The following is a 21,597-nucleotide window of genomic DNA, read 5'->3' on the forward strand; positions in this document are numbered from 1 at the left end:
TTTTCCACAGAAAAGATGTTAAAAGTGTTTTAGTGTCATGTGAAATGATCAAAGCCTAATAAAACAGACTTATAGGTTAAATCAGCAGGGAGGGGTGCAGGAGGCAAAGAGGTAAATCAAGAAAAAGACTAAGGAAGAAAACTGGAGAACATGATATATCTTGGACTTGCACATTTCAAGCTGTGCCAAATAGTGTTCAACCAGCTTTGAAAGACAAATCCCATAATAGACCATCATTCTTTTCCATCTATTTCCTTTTTAACAGCATGGTAACATTAATGGTTCTTTCACAACCTTACAGAAAAGTGTTTACTTTATCCTTGCAAAAACATTAGTAATCCACAGGTAACAAACATAAAAGAGAGAAGAAAATAATTAACATGTCACAAAATGAGAGAGAACAATTTTGAAATCAAAACTACAGTGAGTCAGAATTTAAATAAGAATTTCAGCCACAGATTGGTAAAGTGCTTATCATGTAGCAATAAGCAATGGGGCAGAATCACACTCATAAAAGAAATGCCTACAGTGATCTGAAAACACAAAGTCTCAGCAAAAATGCCACTTCTTCCACCCAAATTTTCCCAAAGGATCAAGAACAGGGAATTATTTCCCCTCTGAGCTACTCTGAAGCCCATTTCAAAGCTTAAATAACACCCTCAGTGAATTAGATGTTAACGTTTCTTTCTCAGCTAAAATGGGAGCCCTTAAAAGTGAAGACAGCATTGTAAGTACCATGAAATCCCTAGTCCCCAGCACAGTACCTGGTATATAGTAAGTACATGAAGGTATGTGCAGATGAATATTTTACTACATACAATTCTGACTACATAGTAGACAACATTTATTCATTCCTTTCTTTAAGAAACACTTTTTTGGGGCCTTATTCCATGTCAGCCACTGCTCTAGGAACTACAGATACAGCAATGATCAAAACTGTGCCTGCATTTTGTTCAGAGGACAGACAGATGATAGGTAATGAAAAGTGCTATCAAGAAAAAGTACGACAACATAAGGGGCTCAAGAGTGAGGAAAGGGTATTTTATCTAGGATAGTTAATAAGGCCTTGCTGAAGTAGGGCCCTGAATGACATAAGGGTAAACAACGCAACTGCTTTCAGAGTTGAAAATTCTTGGCTATGGAAATGGAAAGTGCAGATGTCCAAGAGCAGGAGGGTGCCTGGCTGTGGAAAAGCAACACTGTCCTTGGCCTACAGTGGACATGAAGAATGACAGAGAATTAGGGTGAGGGGGCATGTAGAAACCCTATCAGAGGGGTCTTGTAGGTTGAGGACTTCACATTTCATTCTGAGGATGATAAAGAAACCATTGAAGGGTTCAGAGAGAATGACATGGCACTATCTGATTCTGTGGGGAAAAGACTGTAAGAAGCTAAGAATAGAAACAAGGGGGCTTCTACACCAGCCCAAGCAGGAGAAAACAGAGACAAGAGGATAGATGAAAGTAATAGTAGTAGAGGAGATGAGCAGTTACCAATTCAGAACGTATTTTTTAAAACAGAATTTAAATTAGACAGAATTTAATGATGGACTGGATGCGAAAGATGAGAGAAATGGCAAAGGAAGGGACAGAAAAGAACCACATAAAAATTTTTAAATATAAAATTAAAATTGTTTTTGTTGTCAAGATGAGTATCCATCTTTGCAAGAAGAAATCAATCATAGGAGCTACTTACTAGGACAAATCACACAAAAAGATGTAATTTAGCACCTTCTGTACAAGTTCCCAGGTCAGGAGAGGAAAGAACAGGAAATGGAGCTCCAGCAACCCACGTCTGCCCAAGTTTTTGTGGCTCTGAATCACAGCACTCCTCTAACACAATTCCCATCCAAGACTGACAGTGGATAACAATGCTTCAGGATCTCAAACTCAGATAAAAATATGAAATCACACAACTTTTCCTCACTGCCATACAAGGCCCATCAAATGACTACATAATAAAGTTAGAGGTGTAAATACTGTTCTAACTTGGCCATAAGATGGACAAAGATATATTAGGAAACTCTAAGCAGATTCCCATTTCTTGGGCAATAAATAATGAATACCACAGCTTCAGTATTTACAAAAAGAAAAAAGGATCATGAGTACTCAATACAAATGTAAATTAACTAGGAATGCAATGAGTCATAATAGAGCTATAAAAAATGCTTTTCTGCCAGGTAAAGAAACACAAACAAACAAGATTACACAGAGGAAAGATCAAACAGCATTAGAACACCAGTGGAAAATGACTGTAACTAGGTTGGGTAGACAACAGATTGCAAAGGCACTGATTACTAAGGAAACGAAAACAATAATTAGGAGAAAGTTTGGATCTATAGAAGATAAAAATTTAGAGAAAGTGCATCTTTGGCACATTTCTATATATATTAGATACATGAACCATGGAAAAGGGCACGAGAATACATGATTCTAGTGGAATAACTCATATCAAATTACAGTCTCTCATTGTTTTACTAGAAGTAAAAAGACTTTTTCCACATAGGGACGGAGTGAGAGAGGGAAAAACCGTAACCCTAAATGGGAAGCATGAAAGAAACTCCAACAAAAGGCATAGAAATGATAGTTTTAGTGGTAAATTTAACAGATGTCTTAATATATAATACTCAATGCGTCATATTTTATTTTTCAACAGTAAAAAGCAACACTGTTTCAAATGTAAATTTTCAAATAACAAAAGTTAAATAATTACATTATTTTTCAGTTGTACTGTCTGTGCCAAGTATACTTTCAGGGAGTCCTAATAGTAGAGATACATGTATTATAATCATTTTCCAAGAAAGTTTAGCAACTTTAACGAAGGATGCCTGCTTGGTCACAATTGATGGTTCAATACTGACGACTAGTGGTCAAAAACATGCAGTAATTTCCTATTTTTGAGTATCTTCCTAAGACTTTTATCATCTACATTTGAAACATTTAGTGTAAATTATGTGAAAAACCTATACTGAAAGAACTTTCAAAAGTTCTGAAAATTAAAAAGAAAAATAATGTATCTCTTTTCTGTCTATTATTTGCTATGTTCCCAAATCAAAGCCAATCAGCCTCTGGTACTGACCCCAAATTGGAACAACTCCATGAAGAATCAGTTCATTCATATCCACACAGCCAAATCAACACTGTTTCAGAAATCTGTAACTAATATTTTAAAGTCTTAATTTCAGAATTCATGTATCTGAGCAGTTCTAGTCTAATTTTTTTTTCTAATTTTGTCGGTTTTACATTAAGAAACCAGTAACCTAGCTGTTCTAAGTTCTCAACACAATTTGAAAAACAGTAAACCACCATATCAACATACTCTAAAAAGTGAGAATTTAATTGTGATGGTCTGAATTCTTGAAGAATGTTTGTGAGATTTCAATTAAATCACTTAGACTATTATATATTCAACTTCAAAGAAGTTAAAATCTGTTAGCATTTACTTTGTTCTCTGCAGAAATACGAGCAGTGGGAAAAAGTTTGAAAGGAAAAAAAAAAAGTTTTTTTAACCAAGTGTGCTACATATAGCTAAACGGTCACTCCTGTGTGAAAACAACGGTCATCCCTTCAACAAGTACTCACGGAATGACTGCTGTGGGAAACACACAGCACTACATGCCCCGGAAAGCAGGCGTGATGGACAAAGTTCCTGCTAACAGAGTTCCCGTTTTAGTGGTGGAGACATGCCATAATATAAGTAAACAAATATACAACTACAGGCAGTTTTTAAGTGCTATGAAAAGCTCAAGTAATTTGATAAAAAAGAAAAAAAACTGGGGCAGAAAAGAGCTTTTTTAGAAAAGAGAGGGAGGGAGGGAACAGAGCCTCCTGAAGAGGAGACAACAATGAAACCTTAAGGATGAGAAGAGAGAAGTTTGCTGAGGGTCAGAAGAAAAATGTTCTGATAAGACACTGAGAGGACATCACTATGCTTAGAGCACAGATTTCTTAGAATAATTTGTAGTTATAGATGTAATGTTTAAAATTTGAGAATAACCATCTAAAAAATAGAAATATAATCTACAGCTTTAGAGCCAGAAGTATTAGAATGAATATACATTTCAATCCAGTACCAAACAAAAAAGAAGGGGGAGGGAAAGGAAAGGAAAGGAAAGGAAAGGAAAGGAAAGGAAAGAAATATGTTTTAAAAAAACATAAAATGATTAAAAAAAAATTCCAAATGCATCAATTAATCATAAGTGTAAACTGACTAATCCAGCCATCGAAAACAAAAACAAAAAAAGAACAGCATATCAAAACATATGGTAATTTCTTGAATTTTCAGTATTAATTTTGAAAACCAGATCAACTAATGTTTTTAACTTGCAAGTCTAAAAAATGAAACAATTATCCTAAAAAATTAAACAAAAAAGTTTGAAAAAAGTAATAGAGTTAAAACAGAAGTGATGGAGTAATAAAGCTAGTCAAAATGAAAACTAATAATCATATATCTAGCAAGACTAATAATGAAAAAGGAAAAACTAAATAACACTAAAGCAAAAGAGTAACAGCTTCAGAGAAAGATTTAAAAATAATAAATCAGAGCTATGATTGCTTTTTTTTTTTAAGTTTATTTATTTTGAGAGAGAGAAAGAGAGTCCATGTGGGAGCTGGGGAGGGGCAGAGTGAGAGAGAGAGAGAGAGAGAGAGAGAGAGAGAGAGAAAGAGAGAATCTCTAGCAGGCTCCACAGTCAGTATACAGCCCAACTCAGTGCTCAAACTCATGACCTGAGCCAAAACGAAGGGTTAGACACTTAACTGACTGAGCCACCCAGGTGCCCCCTATGATTGCTTTTTAAAATTAATTTCAAAATACAGACAAAATGGATAACATATAAAATCATGAATTACCAAACTGACTTAACAAGTAAAAAGGCTATATAAACCAAGAAAGAAAGAAAGAAAGAAAGAAAGAAAGAAAGAAAGAAAGAAGAAAGGGAAAGGAAGAAATAGAAAGAAAGGAAGAAATTGAAAACCTCGGGCAACCAAAAAAATAACGAGTATAAATGGTTTTATGGGTGAGTTTTAACAAACATTCAAGAAATAGACAATCTCTCTCTTAAACAGAGCCAGGAAATAGAAAAAGAAGGAATCTACCAAATTCATTTTATGAGGTTAATGTAACCTTGCTTCCAAATCCAAGAAGACAAGTACAAAGAAAATTATAAGCCCTCAATCATAAACATAAAGATAAAAATCCTAAGAAAATGCTAGCAAATTAACTCAGCAATGTATAAGAATCAACACATTTTGACCAAATAAACAAGTGCAAGGAGGGGTCAAAATTCATTGGTAACATTCACATTTCAATATCAAAAGAGAAATACAGCAAGCAGCAAGAGTATTTAATAAATTCCACAACACATTATGATTTTTAAGAAAGAAAGAAACAAACAAAAAACTTCTTGAAAACCTATGAATAGAAGGCAATGTTCTTAATCTGATAAAGGACAGCACTGGAAAAAAAAAAAAAAAACAGAAGCAAACAATATGAAACACTTTAACACTTTGGAAGCATTCCTATAAAAATAGGAACAAAGCAAAAATTCTTGCTATCTTTGTTTCTATTCAATATTGCACTTGAGTTTCTAGCCAGTGCAATAAAGCAATGACAAAAAAAAAAAAAATGAATAATAAAGTTAGAGACTAAACTGCCTTCCATTTTATATATGATTATCTACACAAAATATAGTACATGATAGTAATACATGAAGGTTGCTAACAAATTAGAAAATAAGATCATTAAGCAAAAGCATTGCATACAAAAGCCACATATAAAACCAACTGTACTCCTACATATTCTAAATAACCAATCAGAGATGCAATAAAAGAAAATATTCCATTCACAATAGAAAGGAAAACCCTAAGATACCTGGGAATAACTCTAACAAAAATGTATAAGACCTTTCTATAAAATTATAAAACATTACTGAAGAACATTAGAAAATACCTCTCCAAATTAATCTATATATTCAGTGCAATTACAATCAAAATGCCAGCAGTATTTTTCATGGAACATGACAAGAGATTTTCATTATCATTTACCAAGATATAATGAAAGCTATAATAATGAAGACAAAATGCTATCAGTTCGGGGATAGACAAACAGATCAATACAAAAGTATATAGAACCAGACAGACACCATGGGAAACTAGATATATAACAGAAGTAGCATTTAAATCAGAGGGGAAAGAACAAATTATTCAAAAATGATGTTGAGGCAACTCATTAGTCACATAAAAAACAACACAGATTCCTTCCTCCTGTCATTAAAAAAGTAAAATTCCTGAGGGAAAACACAAGTAATCCAGTATTTCCAAATGAGCAGTGATAAGCAAGCTATCTGTACGGGCACAAATGCAAACTGCCGACAAATATGTGAAAAGATGTTCAAGTTCACTAATAGGGAAATGCAAATAAACATAAAAATGAGTTAATGCTTTATACCCAGGAGCCTGGCAAATATTAAAGAGAATGGAGAGAAAAGGGCCATTCTCAACCATTTCATGAACAGAAATGTAAAAGGTTGGAACCTTCTGAAAAAATAATCTTATAACCTCTATTATGATAAAAATCCAACCGTGGTAATAAAAGATTAAGTTTGAACCACATCAGCTAGTTCAAGGAATTTCCAGGAAGTATTGGTGGGAGGAAAAAGCAAAATGCAGAATGTACATATATATAATGTGATCCCATTTTATCAAGATAAAATATACAAAAAATCCTATACATGCAAAGGTGTAATATGGTCCACAGATGTCTGTCTAGGACAATTAAGAGCAATAATTAGGGAAAATATAAAGGGATCTCTTCCACATGTTTACACTGGTTCCTTTTTCTTAGTGAGTAGGATTAATGGTTGATAACGAGAGAACACATAAGAGATAGGGGAATGAGCCAAACAAATAAATAAAGCTACATTAAAAAGAATGCATGAGCATTTATGATATGATCACATCAGTTATTCATTTATTAAATGTGGTTACTTTCCATATTTAATAACATATTTATACAAAATACTAATAAAATATTTGATAAATATGTTAATAAATGTTTAATATTTAATAAAAATAGTAATAGAAATAGTAATTAGTAATGACCTGAGACAAAAAAACCTCATGTGAAATATATCACTAGAAGCTGAATAGTGAGGAGAAAAAAGCCATGTCTGTAAAAGGAGAAAAATAGTTGATGGGATCTGGGTTTATTGAATAAAAACCATGGCTTAAAATAAGGCTCAGATTTATCCCACACAAACAGCTCCACTCCATAAAGAATACACACTAGAGCAAGAATTTTTGAATTTCCCCCAGCTACACACATTTTCCTACAGAATAGCACACGTGTAGTTGTGCTTTTGTGATACTCAGTGCTCTCAGGCCCTTGGCAGTCTGAAGGCCCCAAATGTCACCCTTACTGTGTTATTCTCTGCTTACCACATCCCCCCCGGTCACCTGGGCCTGAAAAGGACTGCATTCTAGAACTCATGTCCCAGGGACTGGGAAAATACGGTACATCTTCTGAGCTTTCCACGGAACTTGTATTTTACATTCCCGTTTGCTTGTAAATTCTACTGGTCTTTCTCAAAGCCCAAGAAGGCTACTGGGATGGTCAAAGTCAGGATGATTTAACCGACATTTATATAAAAGGCATCTAATAACATTAATGGGGTAAGGGAAGTGTGTACTAAGAAATAAACATGTGAAAATGTGGGGGCACAGACTATGGCAACATGAGAGGATAAAGTGCCATGCAAAAGTTATGCAATTCAGCCCTAGAAAGATAAGTGAAGGGGAGTTCAAAATCAACCAGCCTTAGAAAGGCCCCTGTGGCTCCAAACCGGAGTAGGGGAGCCTTGAAAGGAAAGGGTTAATGAGGGGCACGTTAGAACATTTGCCTGACTAGGTTCTCCTCTGAATTGACACAGAAGTCTCAAGGGAGATGCTAAAGCTATTAAAAGGACATTAAGAAAACATTCTTGGCTTCCTTAGAAGCTTCTCCCTTAATGAGTCCAAACTAAATACATTTATAAACTGTACCCAAGGCTTTTCTTAGGTGAAGTATCCATATTACTCAGCATCTCTGGAGCCACAATGACATTTCTGGGAAGGAACAAACAGCTATTTCTTCATTAGGTTTTTCACAATTGGTACGAATGCCAAAAGATGAAGAAAAATATTGAAAAAAAATCTATCAATCACTTTAATTTTTCTGTACATGACTTTAATGTTACTGATGAGGCTCACATAATCTGGTTTCCCATAGACAGACAGACTGAAAAACCACTGAGCTGGACTCCCATCTTACACTAACAATTCCCCACTAATCTTCACCATCTTCAATTAAGATTCCATCCTTTACCTTCCCCCACAGGCTTCTCCACAAAGCACCTTTAAACCTTGAGGCACCTGATTCCCCCAAGATCATCAGCAAGCATGGAATATTACTGGTGGGGTAAGTGGGAGAGCTAGCACTTTAATATTCTATGAAATGATCTGAGAAGCATTTACAAATATGCACCCAGCATTTGTCTCATGTATTTTGTTTTAAGTAATTCAAATGAAGATGGAGAAATAACATTCAATTTACAAGAAACAGCTAGGAGAAAAAAAAAAAAAAAAACAAGTCAGGAATTCCCAAGATGCCATAGCCAAGAGTTAGAAATTTTATCTAGGATCTTATGTTATTTTGGGGCCTGCAAAAAAGAAAAAGCTTTGACTTGAGCTTACTTCTAAAGACCTCATTTGTGACCCTAACACTCACCGTGCCAACCCCCCTCCACTATATTTAACTAATCAAAGTTAGCTTACTAAGAGTTTGTAATATCATAAACATTAAACAAATATTTTATTGTTTGCATACTGGTTTAACAAGGAAAGACTGAGGGTTATAGGCTTAACAATATTTGAACTTTATTAATAGAAGTTCAGAGTACTAGAATAACCATTCAAAATTTTAAAAAGATATATAAAAAGAATATTTACTGCACACTATGAAATATTCACCTCTCTAAAAAGGCCTCTACTGAGATCCCAAAACAACATGGTTTAAAATATGAAGTCTGAAGGCCAGTGAAGGTCCTTACCAAGTTAAGAAAAACTGATATTCATGTGACATCAGTAGCACATGAGTAGCTGACACTTAATAAAGGGAATAGATTCCAGAGTGTCCACAGCTCACATGCTTAGACCAGGAGGGGGAAAAACACACATACACATTAAAAAGTGAACAATTCCTTCTTAAGACCTCTAAACAAGAAGAGGAGAGTGCCGTTCTCAATCTATTTCCAATGATTACTACTGTGTTTTCCATTAAATGGGAATAAAGTTCTAAGGACCTCATTAGCTCACTAAAAAGAAGCAGGTTTTAACCAAAACTACATATTGCCTCGCTGTAATATGACATTATACCTAGAAATCTCTGACATCCTGGAATTTTTAATGAATACACCTAATCTCTTAACAATTTTTAAATGTCATAATATTCACCAAGATTGAATTATACATTTTAAGGAGGCAGAAGAGCACAGTGGCTAAAATCAGGCCTCCTTACTCACCTATACTTTCATTTTCTCACCACAGCCAGAAACAAAATATATCAATTACTATGATCGTACAGTACAGGTATTTGCAAAAGTGTTTTTTAATATTGAACAAAAAGCAAAGTGTTTCCTCTCCTTAAACATGACCTTTCCAGAACAGCCTAAGCCACTTAACTTGGGAGTAGGAAAACGTATCAGCCTAAATTAATCCTTTCCAGCTTCCACTGCACTGTTTAATCCAAAACCACCTTTTAAAAGCATATAGGTCACCACTTAAAGTGACAAAATATGAAATTAAACATTTCTCATCAATAGTGATCCTCTATTGTATTGTCAGAGATGGAATTCCAAATCACAACCCAAGCTTTTAGTCAAATTGACAATTACAATGCAAATATTCAGGCTCTGGTTTCTCAAGAATAGGGGTGGGAAGCAATCTTCCTCTCCTTCTTTCTTTGTAATTTTGTGCATTCTGCAAAGAAAGAGGAAAATAAGTACAGAAAATTTCTCTAATTTTCTCTTGTAAAAAAGAACAATTGTCTCTTCAGTACTATTCTTAAGCTCACCAGATGCAATTTGCTTTGAGAACAAATGTATAAAAATCAAGGTTTTAAAAAAAAGGCTACCCACATGCTGTATCTAATTATTCAACAAAGTATCCTCTTCAAAGTAATTACCAACTAACAAGGGTATGCCTCCTTTTGTGAAACGGAGAAAAACGGAACTTTAGAAAACAAAAGTAGATTTTTCTGTCAGCTTACATTATAATTTAAGGTTGCACTTTTTGCTCCTAATTTTCAATTGGCAGTGTCTCCTAATACTTAGGAAAAAATTTTAATACATCAATTTATAAGGGTTAGTGATGTTCATGCACACATAAGCACATTTGTAGAACACCATTTTTAGAGAAAACCATTCTGTAAAGAAGAAAGAAATCATTTTAATTTTTAAGTTTTCTTGTTTTAATTTTTTATACTTTATGTATAGATCTAAGACACATTTAAAGGGAATTTCAACAAATTAATTTTCTACAATGATAGTAATAAAACATCACCAATGTAATATAGTGAGAATTCACAAATCTACACCAACATTAAGAGAAAAAGCAAAGCCCTTCCACACAGTAGGAATCCAATTCATAAATGTAGAAAAAATGATGCAATGTGTAAAAAAAAAAAAAATCACCATTTAGCATCACTTAGGAGTTTTAACTGTTTCAAGAGAGAATATTAATAAATGTTAACATCTGTGGGTAAAAATATGATAAGATATAAGCTATTTCCAAGTTTCTAAGAATCTCTCCATAAAATAAATAATTAAAAAGGCCTAATAGTAAAATTTACAGTGAAGAAACCTGGCAGATAACACCTCAACCAAATGTTCCATTTTTACTGGTAATGGGACAAATGGACATTACATGCCTCCTAGTAAGATATCCTGGGAAAAGTGAAATACCAATTCTCTGGATTTCCTGCCAAAAGTACATAACCTGAATTTAGTCATGAGGCAACATCAAAAAACCAAAAAGAAAGGCATTCTACAAAATAACTGGCCAGTACTCTGCAAAGTTGTCACAGTCATGACAAAAAAGAAAAATTGAAAAAACTGTTCCAGATCAAAGGAGACTAAAGAGACATGATGGTCACATGCCATATGTGACCCTGTATTGTACCCTGGACCAGAAAAGGACGTTAGTAGCAAAATTTGAATAAAAACTATAGGTTATTAAAAAAAAAAAAAAAACAAACTATAGATTATATCATAGTATTGATCCAAAGTTAATTTCCTGTGATTATGGAAGAGAATGTACACACCTTATTATTTAGCTATGTAAGTATTTACATCGTGTCTGCAACCAGCTCAAAAAAATCGTATCTAATAAAAATAATTATTTTACATGATTATGATTATTATAACATACATACATATATAATGATAAAACAAGTAAAATGTGAATTTATTCAGGTAAAACGTGAATATTGGGAGAATCTAGGTAACGAGTATACAGAAGTCCTTTGTTGTAATTTTTTCAATGCCCTCATAAGTCTGAAATTTCAAAAGATACCTGAAAGGTAAGTGATCTCAATTTGGAAATGGTTTGACCATAGTCCAGTCTAGGGGTTGGCAAACTTTTATAAATGGACCAGACAGTCAATACTTCAGGCTTTGTGGGTCAGATGGTTTCTTTTACAACTCTTCAATGCTGCCACGGTGTTTTAAAATAAAAACAGAACAAAATAAACACCACCTTCCGCAAATAGTAAGAATGGAACAGCTTGTTCCAATAAAACTTTATTTACAAAAATATGCAGTGGGCCACATTTGACCCATTGGCCATAGTTTGCTGACCCCTGGTCTAGTTCATGCCAAAGAAAATTTATCAGAATAATAATACTTTCAGTTAACATTTTGAATACATGCCAGACACTACATTAGGTAAAAACCTGATTAAGTAAAAACTATTATTATTTCCACTTTCCACAGAGAAAATGAGCCCAGACAAACTAAGGAACTTGCTCAAGGTCACAAAGCTAGCAAGCAGCAGACTTTGGGTTTGAACCAGGTAGGGCTGTCTTCTTCACACTGAACTATGCAAACTATATGCTATATTTCTCATATGGAATGAAATATACTGCCACATGCAACAACCAAGGAACTCTAATCATTTTAACAGCAGCTAAGTAATTATCAAGCTTAAGATTTACTCTCTGAGAAGGTATTTTTTTACAAACCTCCTGTAGCTGCAAAGAAATAAGTCCCAGTTGATCCTGCCGTCTTTCCACCAGCTCCCTTTCTGTGCGCATCTCTCTCTCTATTTCCTGAAGCCGTCGTTCCACCCGATCTGAAACCTTAACATCAACAGACAGAAACAGTGAGATGAGAGCTGGTAGGCAATAAAAGACAACATTGGAGAGATATTTCATGCCGCATACACTACTGCCTATACAGCATTTAAGAATAGCTTGTTTATAGTGCCCTTTTTAACGATGCTTATTATAAAGCAGATCACAAAAAAACTGACTGAAAGTTACAGAAGAAAACAATCATTAGTCTCCAAATAATCCACACCTGGAACCCAATGAAGGACTTAAATCTTTCAAAGTATAATACAATAATCAGAAGATCAGAGTTAAAATAGACTAGAAAAGAGTGCCCTCTGGTGAATTAGAAGGAAAATGCCAAGTTTGCCAACAACTGCATTTATTACTCTATTAATGATAAACTGATCTATTTAGTTCTTTTTCATTTTAATTATCTATAAACATGACCTGCCTAGAAAGGTTTTGATGTCTATGAGCAGCAAATAATTAAAAGCGTTTTTCATGAGCTTGTCAATCTTTTCTACTGTGATCTACTGAAAATAAACCAGCTGTAAAAGATCAAAAACTAAAGTCAAACAGAAAAATGTTTAATTGGGACCCTCTAAAATAAACATGAAAAAATTTCTTTCTCTGATGCAAGATTTTCCTTGCTAAAAGTTGTACAAATTCAAACACATTTCATGTGTATCATTATATAGACCCCTAAATAAAATTTACCTATTTGACAATGTATATTTGGTGAAGCAGGATACAAGGGATAGAAAACATTTGGATTCATTTAAGAGAAGCAATAAATACAGCCTCATTATAAGAAATCTTTTGCCAACAATTCTATATAGCCAGGAGGGTCTTGGTCACAAGGAATCTTACTGGGACAATGGAAATGTTGTAAACTGGATTACGGTGATGGTCGCACAACTCAGTACATTTACTAAAAATCGCTGAACTGTACACATAAAGCAGATTAATTTTATGATAAATTATAGCTCAAATCAAGTTGGTTTTTAAAAAGACATTGGTCAATATAAGTTTAATCTGTCAATAAACACTGAACAAAAATATCCTATCAAAAAATTTAGCAGTTACTATTTACTAAGAATGATCATTCTTGGGTTTCCAATTTCTACTGCTTAAAAACAACTAAGATATTTACTGTGATATTCACAGTGCTTTACTAAAAACTCAAAACATCCTTTAGCATTAAGCTTTTCATTTATCCTAGTAATCAACCTTGTCCCAATTAACAATTTACTACTGCATCTGAAATAAATGCAGTACCTACTGTAGCAGAAAACAATATTGGATAAATACTAAAAAAACAAAAGGTTAATTCATGCAATTTTTACAAAACTGAAATACTTTTATATTCACTATGAATGTAAAAAGTAACTAATAGCAACATTCATCAGAAAATAAACAATACAGAACCATCTCACACTTATTAGGATGGCTATCCAAAAAAACAGAACAACAAAATTAAAAAAAAAAAAAAAAAAAACAAAAAACCCAGAAAATAACAGGTGTTGGAGAGAAACTGGAACCCTGGTACACTGTTAGTGGGAGTATAAAATTGTACAGATCCCTATGGAAAACAGTAAGTTGCTTCCTTAAAAAATAAAAATAGAGTTACCAGCAGTTCTATTTCTAGATATACACTCAGAATAGAAAGCAGGGTCTTAAAGAGTTATTTGTAGACCCATGTTCATAAGCAGCATTATTCACAATAGCCAAAAGATGGAAGCAACCCAAGTGTCCCCTGACAGATAAATAGATCAACCAAATGTGATTTACACAATACAATGGAATATTATTAAGTCTTAAAAAGGAATAAAATTCTTACACATGCTACAACATCAATAAACCTTGGAGACATTATGATAAGTGAAATAAGCCAGTCACAAATAGATAAATACTGTATCACTCCACTTATATGAGGTACCTGGAGTAGTGAAATTCATACAGACAGAAAGTAGAAAGGTGACGTCCAGGGACTAGAAAACGGGAGTTTGGGGGGTTGTCACTTAATGGGTATAGTTTGTTTTACAAGATAAAAAGAGTTCTAAAACAATGAATGTAGAGGGAGCCAAGATGAACGAACAGCATGGAAGTTTTTTGTGTCTCGCATCCATGAAATACACTCAGACCAACACTAAACCATCCTGCACACCTAGAAAAGTGATCTGAGGATTAACACAACAATATGCACAACCTGAACCACAGAAGTCAGAAGGTACGCAGTGCAGAGAAGTGAACTTGAGGAGAGAGAAACCGCAGAGGGCAGAGAGGTGCTTTTGAGTGTGGAGAGAGAACAGAGACGGTGGGGAGAATATAGGAAAAACACCCCCCACAAAAGCAGCTGGAGAGAAAGTGGAAAATTGGAAACAGCCACAGGGACTGAACTAAAAAGGGAGAAAAGAGAAAGGAGAGGGTTTAAATTCCATTAAGACTATAAACAGGGGGACCGCAGATCGTCTGCAACTCCGCAGCTCAATACGTGGCAGCGCTGTGGTTAACAGCAAATCCCCAGGAGAAGAGTGGGGTCCAGGAGGTTCTTGAGCCACACGGGGAGAAGCAGTTCCACTGCTGGAAGGACATTTGCTAGAGGCTGGGAGGCAACCTGGGCCCAGCAGACCGCAGAGAACGGCAACATCGCTGATCCTGGAACAAGGTCATTAAGGGTGAACACTAGTGCCAAATATGTGTTGTGATTTTCCATAATCCCTGAAATGCTGCTGCTACACTATCTAATGAACTTTTTCTGGGGCGGGTGGCACCTGGCCGCAGTCTATGGGCTTCATCAGCAGCACAGTAATGTGAATTTCCCTGGGTGCGGCCAGCATTCAGCCATTGCTTGGTGAGACCCTCCACAGAGGGGCAGAATGGGTCAAAGCTGCAGTCCCTCAGAAGTAAGGGGCCAGGGAAAATGGCCACATCTGAGACAAAACTCGGGAGAGAGGTACAACCTGGGGCTCAGTCACGGACAGTGTAAAAGCAGGGAGTGGATGAAAGCTGAAGACAAAGGACGGGTGAGAGATTGCTGATCAAGGAGAAGAGAGTTCCAATACTAGAGACTGGGTAGCTGGGTGATGCCATTTTCACCACTCCCACACATGCACATATGCACCTACAAGTGCCACAACAATCCACCCCAGTAGGCTAGCAACACCATCTACTGGAGAACTGAGCGGTTAAACTCAGTATGTTAGCAGGTCCATCTATTCACTTTTTTTTTTTTCATTTCTTTTCTCTTTCTTGAATACAGAAAGAGAAAAGAATTCACTTTTATTTTCCATTTTTACTAAAAATATTTTTCTTTAATTTTGTTACTATATTTTTTACTTTTGTGTAAATTTTTTCAAATTCTAGTTTACGTCCATCATTTCATTTTAGTCTACTTCAGTGTATTCATTTTTTCAAATTTTCAAATGATTTCCTTTTTTTTTCTTCTTTCCCCTTTTTTCTCTAATCTATCAAGCCACTTTCAACACCCAGACCAAAACACACCTAGGATCTAGCATCATTTATTCGATTCTTTTTGTGTGTTTTTAATTTTTTAATTTTAATATTTTTTTAATTTTAATTTTTTTACTTTAATTTTTTCTACCTCATTAATTCCTTTTCTCCCTTCAAAATGACAAAACGAAGGAATTCACCCCAAAAGAAACGGCAGGACAAAATGACAGCCAGGGACTTAACCAATGCAGATACAAGCAAGATGTCTGAACCAGAGTTTAGAATCACGATAATAAGAATAGTAACTGGAGTTGAAAATAGATTAGAATCCCTTTCTGCAGAGATAAAAGAAGTAAAAACTGGTCACGATGAAATAAAAAATGATATAACTGAGCTGCAATCACAGATGGATGCAGCAGCAGCAAGGATGGATGAGGCAGAACAGAGAATCAGTGATATAGAGGGCAAACTTATGGAGAATAATGAAGCAGAAAAAAAGGGAGATAAAGGCAAAAGAGCACAATTTAAGAATTAGAGAAATCAGTGACTCATTAAAAAGGAACAACATCAGAATCATAGGGGGGAAGAGAGAGAAATAGGGGTAGAAGGGTTATATAAGCAAATCATGGCAGAAAACTTTCCTAACCTGGGGAAAAACACAGACATCAAAATCCAGGAAGCACAGAGGACCCCCATTAGATTCAACAAAAACCAACCATCAACAAGTCATATCATAATCAAATTCACAAAATACTCAGGCAAGGAGAGAATCATGAAAGCAGCAAGGGAAAAAAAGTCCTTAACATACAAGGGAAGACAGATCATGTTTGTAGCAGACCTATCCACAAAAATATGGCAGGCCAGAAAGGAGTGGCAGGATATACTCAATGTACTGAATGAGAAAAATATGCAGCCAAGAATTCTCTATCCAGCAAGGCTGTCAACCAAAATAGAAGGAAAGATAAAAAGTTTCCCAGACAAACAAAAATTAAAGGAGTTTGTGACCACTAAGCCAGCCCTGCAAGAAATTCTAAGGGGGACTTTCTGAGGGGAGAAAAGATGAAAAAATAAATAAATAAATATTAATAAACAAATACATACATACATACATACCAAAATCAACAAAGACTAGAAAGGACCAGAGAACACCACCAGAAACTCCAACTCTACAAGCATCATAATGGCAATAAATTCATATCTTTCCGTACTCACTCTAAACATCAATGGACTCAATGCTCCAATCAAAAGACACAGGGTAACAGAATATTTAAGAAAACAAGAGCCATCTATATGCTGTTTACAAGAGACCCACTTTAGACATACAGACACCTTCAGATTGAAAGTAAGGGGATGGAGAACCATCTATCATACTAATGGTCAACAAAAGAAAGCCGGAGTAGCCATACTTATATCAGACAATCTAGACTTTAAAATAAAGACTGTATCAAGAGATGCAGAAGGGCATTATATCCTAATCAAGGGGTCTATCCACCAAGGAGACCTAACAATTGTAAGCATTTATGCACCAGATGTGCGAGCACCCAAATATATAACTCAATTAATCACAAACATAAAGAAACTCATTGATAGCAATAGCATAATAGTAGCAGACTTCAACACCCCACTCACAGCAATGAACATATCATCTAGTCAAAAAATCAACAAGGAAACAATGGCTTTGAATGACACACTGGACCAGATGGACTTAACAGATATATTCAGAACATTTCATCCTAAAGCAGCAGAATATGCATTCTTCTCCAGTGCACATGGAACGTTCTCCAGAATAGACCACATACTGAGACACAAATCAGCCCTCAAGAAGTACAGAAAGATCGAGATCATACCATCCATATTTTCAGACCACAATGCCATGAAACTCAAAATCAACCACAAGAAAAAATTTGGAAAGGTAACACATCAGAGTTGATATGAATCAATTAAATTTATTACTAAGATCTGAAAAAGCCCTAAATCTGTTGTTATAAAAACAGCAAAATAATAAAATACAAATTAGAATGTCTTTTAATGTTAGCATTGAATGGAAGAAGGTACAAGAAGCAAAAGCATTCTGTTTATGGGATTGTATTCTAGCTTTTCAGTATGTTGATTCCTCATATCCTGAACAATATCTGCTGGTTTAAAATCCATTTCAGTAAATACTTGTTATATATTCTGCTGCTGTAATCTATGCAATAACCATGTCATCCTAAATGCAGTGTCGACAGATTTCTCAAAGTTCAATTAATAACCAACTCTTGCAGAAACAGCTGGATCCACGTGTACATTTTTAATTTCAACAGTTACTGCCCTATAGAAAACTAAAATAAAATAGACTTTTACTCCATGAATAATCAAACTTAATAAATACACATATCACACTCAAATGGGTAGAATGGAGACAACTAATAAGCTGAAATTTCCCTGTGGTATGAGGCCCATGCAATATTGATTATTACCAAAACTAAGTCTTAACAGAAAATATTTTTCATAATATTATGTTATAATTAATAACTATTCCCTTCCAATGGGAAGTATGAAAGAAAGAAACTAAACCAACAAAATTCTATGAGTCACAAAGGATTAACAAATCAGATCTTGGCATGTGTGATAGGAACCAATACTTTTTGCTTCTCAAAGAAAATTGTGTCCTGTAAACTTTTAAGATATATTTTAGTTACTGAGAAAATGCACGATAAGCAACTGTAACCTTAGAACAATGCACGATAAATGTCATTAACAATGGTTACCAACAGAACTGAAATTGGTGGGAGATAAGGGTAGGCATTCATTTTTCTTTCTATATTTGTACAGTATTTTAAAGTTTTCCACAGTGAACATGTCTCACTTTGGTAATTGTATTTTGAACTTAAATCTGGATGGGAAACAGCTGCAGATGTTGTGAAGTTTAACATTCAAATAACAAAACTGCATGTTCTCTGACAGCATGCTATCATGAATTCACAAATACAACACAATATGTCAAACAGTTATGAAGTGTAAATGTTGACTTCAATTGGAATAAGTGAGTCACAAAAATCTATATTAAGCCTTGTACAAATTAGAAGCAAACATCATGTGGCCTTCAGAAGACCTTCTAAAATTCAATATTGTTAAGTTTTGCATTAGGAAATTGTTTCTCAATCAGGACTACATACACCCACATGAGGTATGAGATGCCCTCACTTAGGTGAACCCTTACTTTGAAAGGAAATTACAGAAAACACAAAACAAGCCGTAGCAACACAACTTGATGGGACGAACTGGCAGATGAACAATTCAACCAGCGCACAATTAAGTGTGTGTAATTTTCCAGGTTTAAACAATATACAGGATATGCCCTGATAAGCTGGGCACACTGGACAGCTGGGTAAACTGGTGAATTATACACACCAATTACACCAATGAGCTGAGTGCTAGTGAAGTGTGACACCAGTTGTGCAATCATAGGTCTATCTGATGTGTAGTAAATCTTGATACATGGTAATAATGGTATGAAAGAAGTTGGACTTTTTTAAAATTCAACTGTTAACTTTTAGCTCAGTAATTACAAGTCAGATCCCCATTAATGCCCTTGACCATGTAGAGACTTCTTACTAGTTTTATTTGCTATATGAAAGAAATAGAAATAAAGTGATAACTCTTCATTATGGATTCTTTGTCAGTAGTGAAAGGTGAACCATTAACAAATGTGATGTGCACTATGCAAATCAGTACTTTCAAACTCCAAACTCAAACTATCCCAAATAAACAATGTCCACAGCTTACTCAGAACTAAAAAACCTCAGCAGAACACTGAGGATTTCTGAGTTTGGAGCAAAGTCTTTGTTATAAGCATGCTCACAAGTTGTGCACCTATGTACCAAGCAAAAGGAGCTTCATACTACAGCTGCAAAATAACAAGTCCTGGCAAAAATAGCATTAGAAATATCAAGTATAGTAAAAGAATCTGATACATATGAAAACATTCAGAGAGTTTCATTTCCAAAAATGACAGATCAGATAATTTACACCAAACCTTCCACTAAAAGAAACTGAAAAACTAGAAATAATATTTTAAACAAAAATCAGTTTTAAGGCACTAGAAAGCTAAAAAAGAAGACATAGGAGACCAACATGAAAGAGAAGAAAGAAAGTAAGAGAGATTAGTCCATCTTTTTTCCCTGAAATATCAGCCTGCTTCAGAAAAAGCAGTTGTGACACTTAGAAGCTAAATAGAGTTTTTAACCAATGTGTGGAGTTACGGGGGGAAAACTGGAGTTGGGTACCTTTCTAAGGAAGGAGATCCCTGGTTAAACTTCCCCCACTCCACACCCAGCCTTTAGGCTAGAATCCTGAAGAGCTATCCACTAGCAATAAGGTGAACCAGAAACAGCTGAACCCCAGCACTGAAGTTTAACACTGAATCAGCTCAGCAAAAATAACAAGGAAATCCATGATTGCTATAGCTCTTAATCTATAACAAAAAGTAATTATGTCCTCTCATACACAATAATTATCAAATTATTCATTCTTAAATAAGAATGAAATGTATTTTCTGTCAAACAAAAGTAACTGATCAAAAATAAACAGTACACAAAAACAATTGTGATCGAAATCCAAGAAAAATGAGAAAGAACAGAAAAAAAACAGACCATTAGAAGATCTAGACAATGGATGGGGCACCTGGGTGGCTCAGTCAGTTGAGCCTCTGACTTCAGCTCAGGTCATGATCTCATAGCTTGTGAGTTCGAGCCCCGCATTGGGCTCTGTGCTGACAGCTTGGAGACTGGAGACAGCTTCAAATTCTGTGTCTCCCTCTCTCTTTCTGCCCTTCCCTGCTTGTGCTGTCTCTGCCTCTCCCTCTCTCTCAAAAATAAATAAACATTAACAAAATTAAAAAAAAAAAAATCTTAACAATGGAGTTATGAAAGATACATAGATTAAGGATTTTGGCAAAGAACTACAAAATTAAAAATGATGAAATGAAAATTCTAAGTGAAACATGATAAGCAGTGAGTGGATTAATAGAGTTGGTTAAGCTGAAGAGAAATTATATGAAAGTTCAGAAGAAAATATTCAAAATAAAGAATGAAAACAATGAATAAAAATTTATAAAAATGAACCTAAGAAACAAAGGGAATAGGTACAAATCAAAAGAACACAACTAAGCTCACTATAGTAAAATTGCAGAAAACCAAAGAGTAAGAGGAAAAACTCAAAATCAAATTGGAGAAAAATATATATGACTATCAAAAAAGCACCAACAAGGGGTGCCTGGGTAGCCTCAATGGGTTAAGTGTCTGACTTCGGCTTAGGTCATGATCTCACGGTTTGTGAGTTCAAGCCCCGCATCGGGCTCTGTGCTAATAGCTCAGAGCCAGGAGCCTGCTTTGGGTTTTGTGTCTCCTTCTCTCTCTGCCCCTCCCCAACTTGTGCTCTGTCTCTCTATGTCTCTGAAAAAAATAAATAAATGTAAAAAAAAAAAAATTAAAATTAAAAAAAAAAGCACCAACAAGACTCACAGCTGACTTGTCAACAGCAACAATGGAACTGAGAAATGATAAAATATCTTCAAAATACAGACAAGAGAAAAAAGGAAAAGGACTATTTCAAATTTTATATTCAGTGAAAATCTCTTTCAACAAAGAAAGTAAAGACATTTCAGACAAATACAGAGATGGTCTGTCACCAAAGAACCCACTCCAAATGAAATACTATATTGGATTTTTTCAAGTATATATTCACTGTAAAGGAAATTTCAAATTATGTTCTTAGGGCAGAAAAGGAATCTCAAAATGC

At 34.9% G+C, this 21,597-nt stretch overlaps 1 protein-coding gene across 4 annotated transcripts in view; it reads right to left on the reverse strand.

Moving 5' to 3' along the window:
- The window catches only part of CEP128 (centrosomal protein 128), a 383,456-nt gene that overhangs the window by 311,073 nt on the left and 50,786 nt on the right, over window positions 1–21,597 (reverse strand). For all 4 annotated transcript variants that reach the window (XM_060620442.3, XM_060620445.2, XM_060620441.2 and 1 more), the window contains exon 9: window positions 12,274–12,390. In XM_060620442.3, coding sequence (XP_060476425.2) covers window positions 12,274–12,390 — 117 coding nt within the window. The remainder of the gene's footprint in view (window positions 1–12,273; window positions 12,391–21,597) is intronic.

This window comes from Panthera onca, chromosome B3, assembly GCF_046562875.1.
Source record: "Panthera onca isolate mPanOnc1 chromosome B3, mPanOnc1 haplotype 2, whole genome shotgun sequence".
Lineage (NCBI taxonomy): Eukaryota > Metazoa > Chordata > Mammalia > Carnivora > Felidae > Panthera > Panthera onca.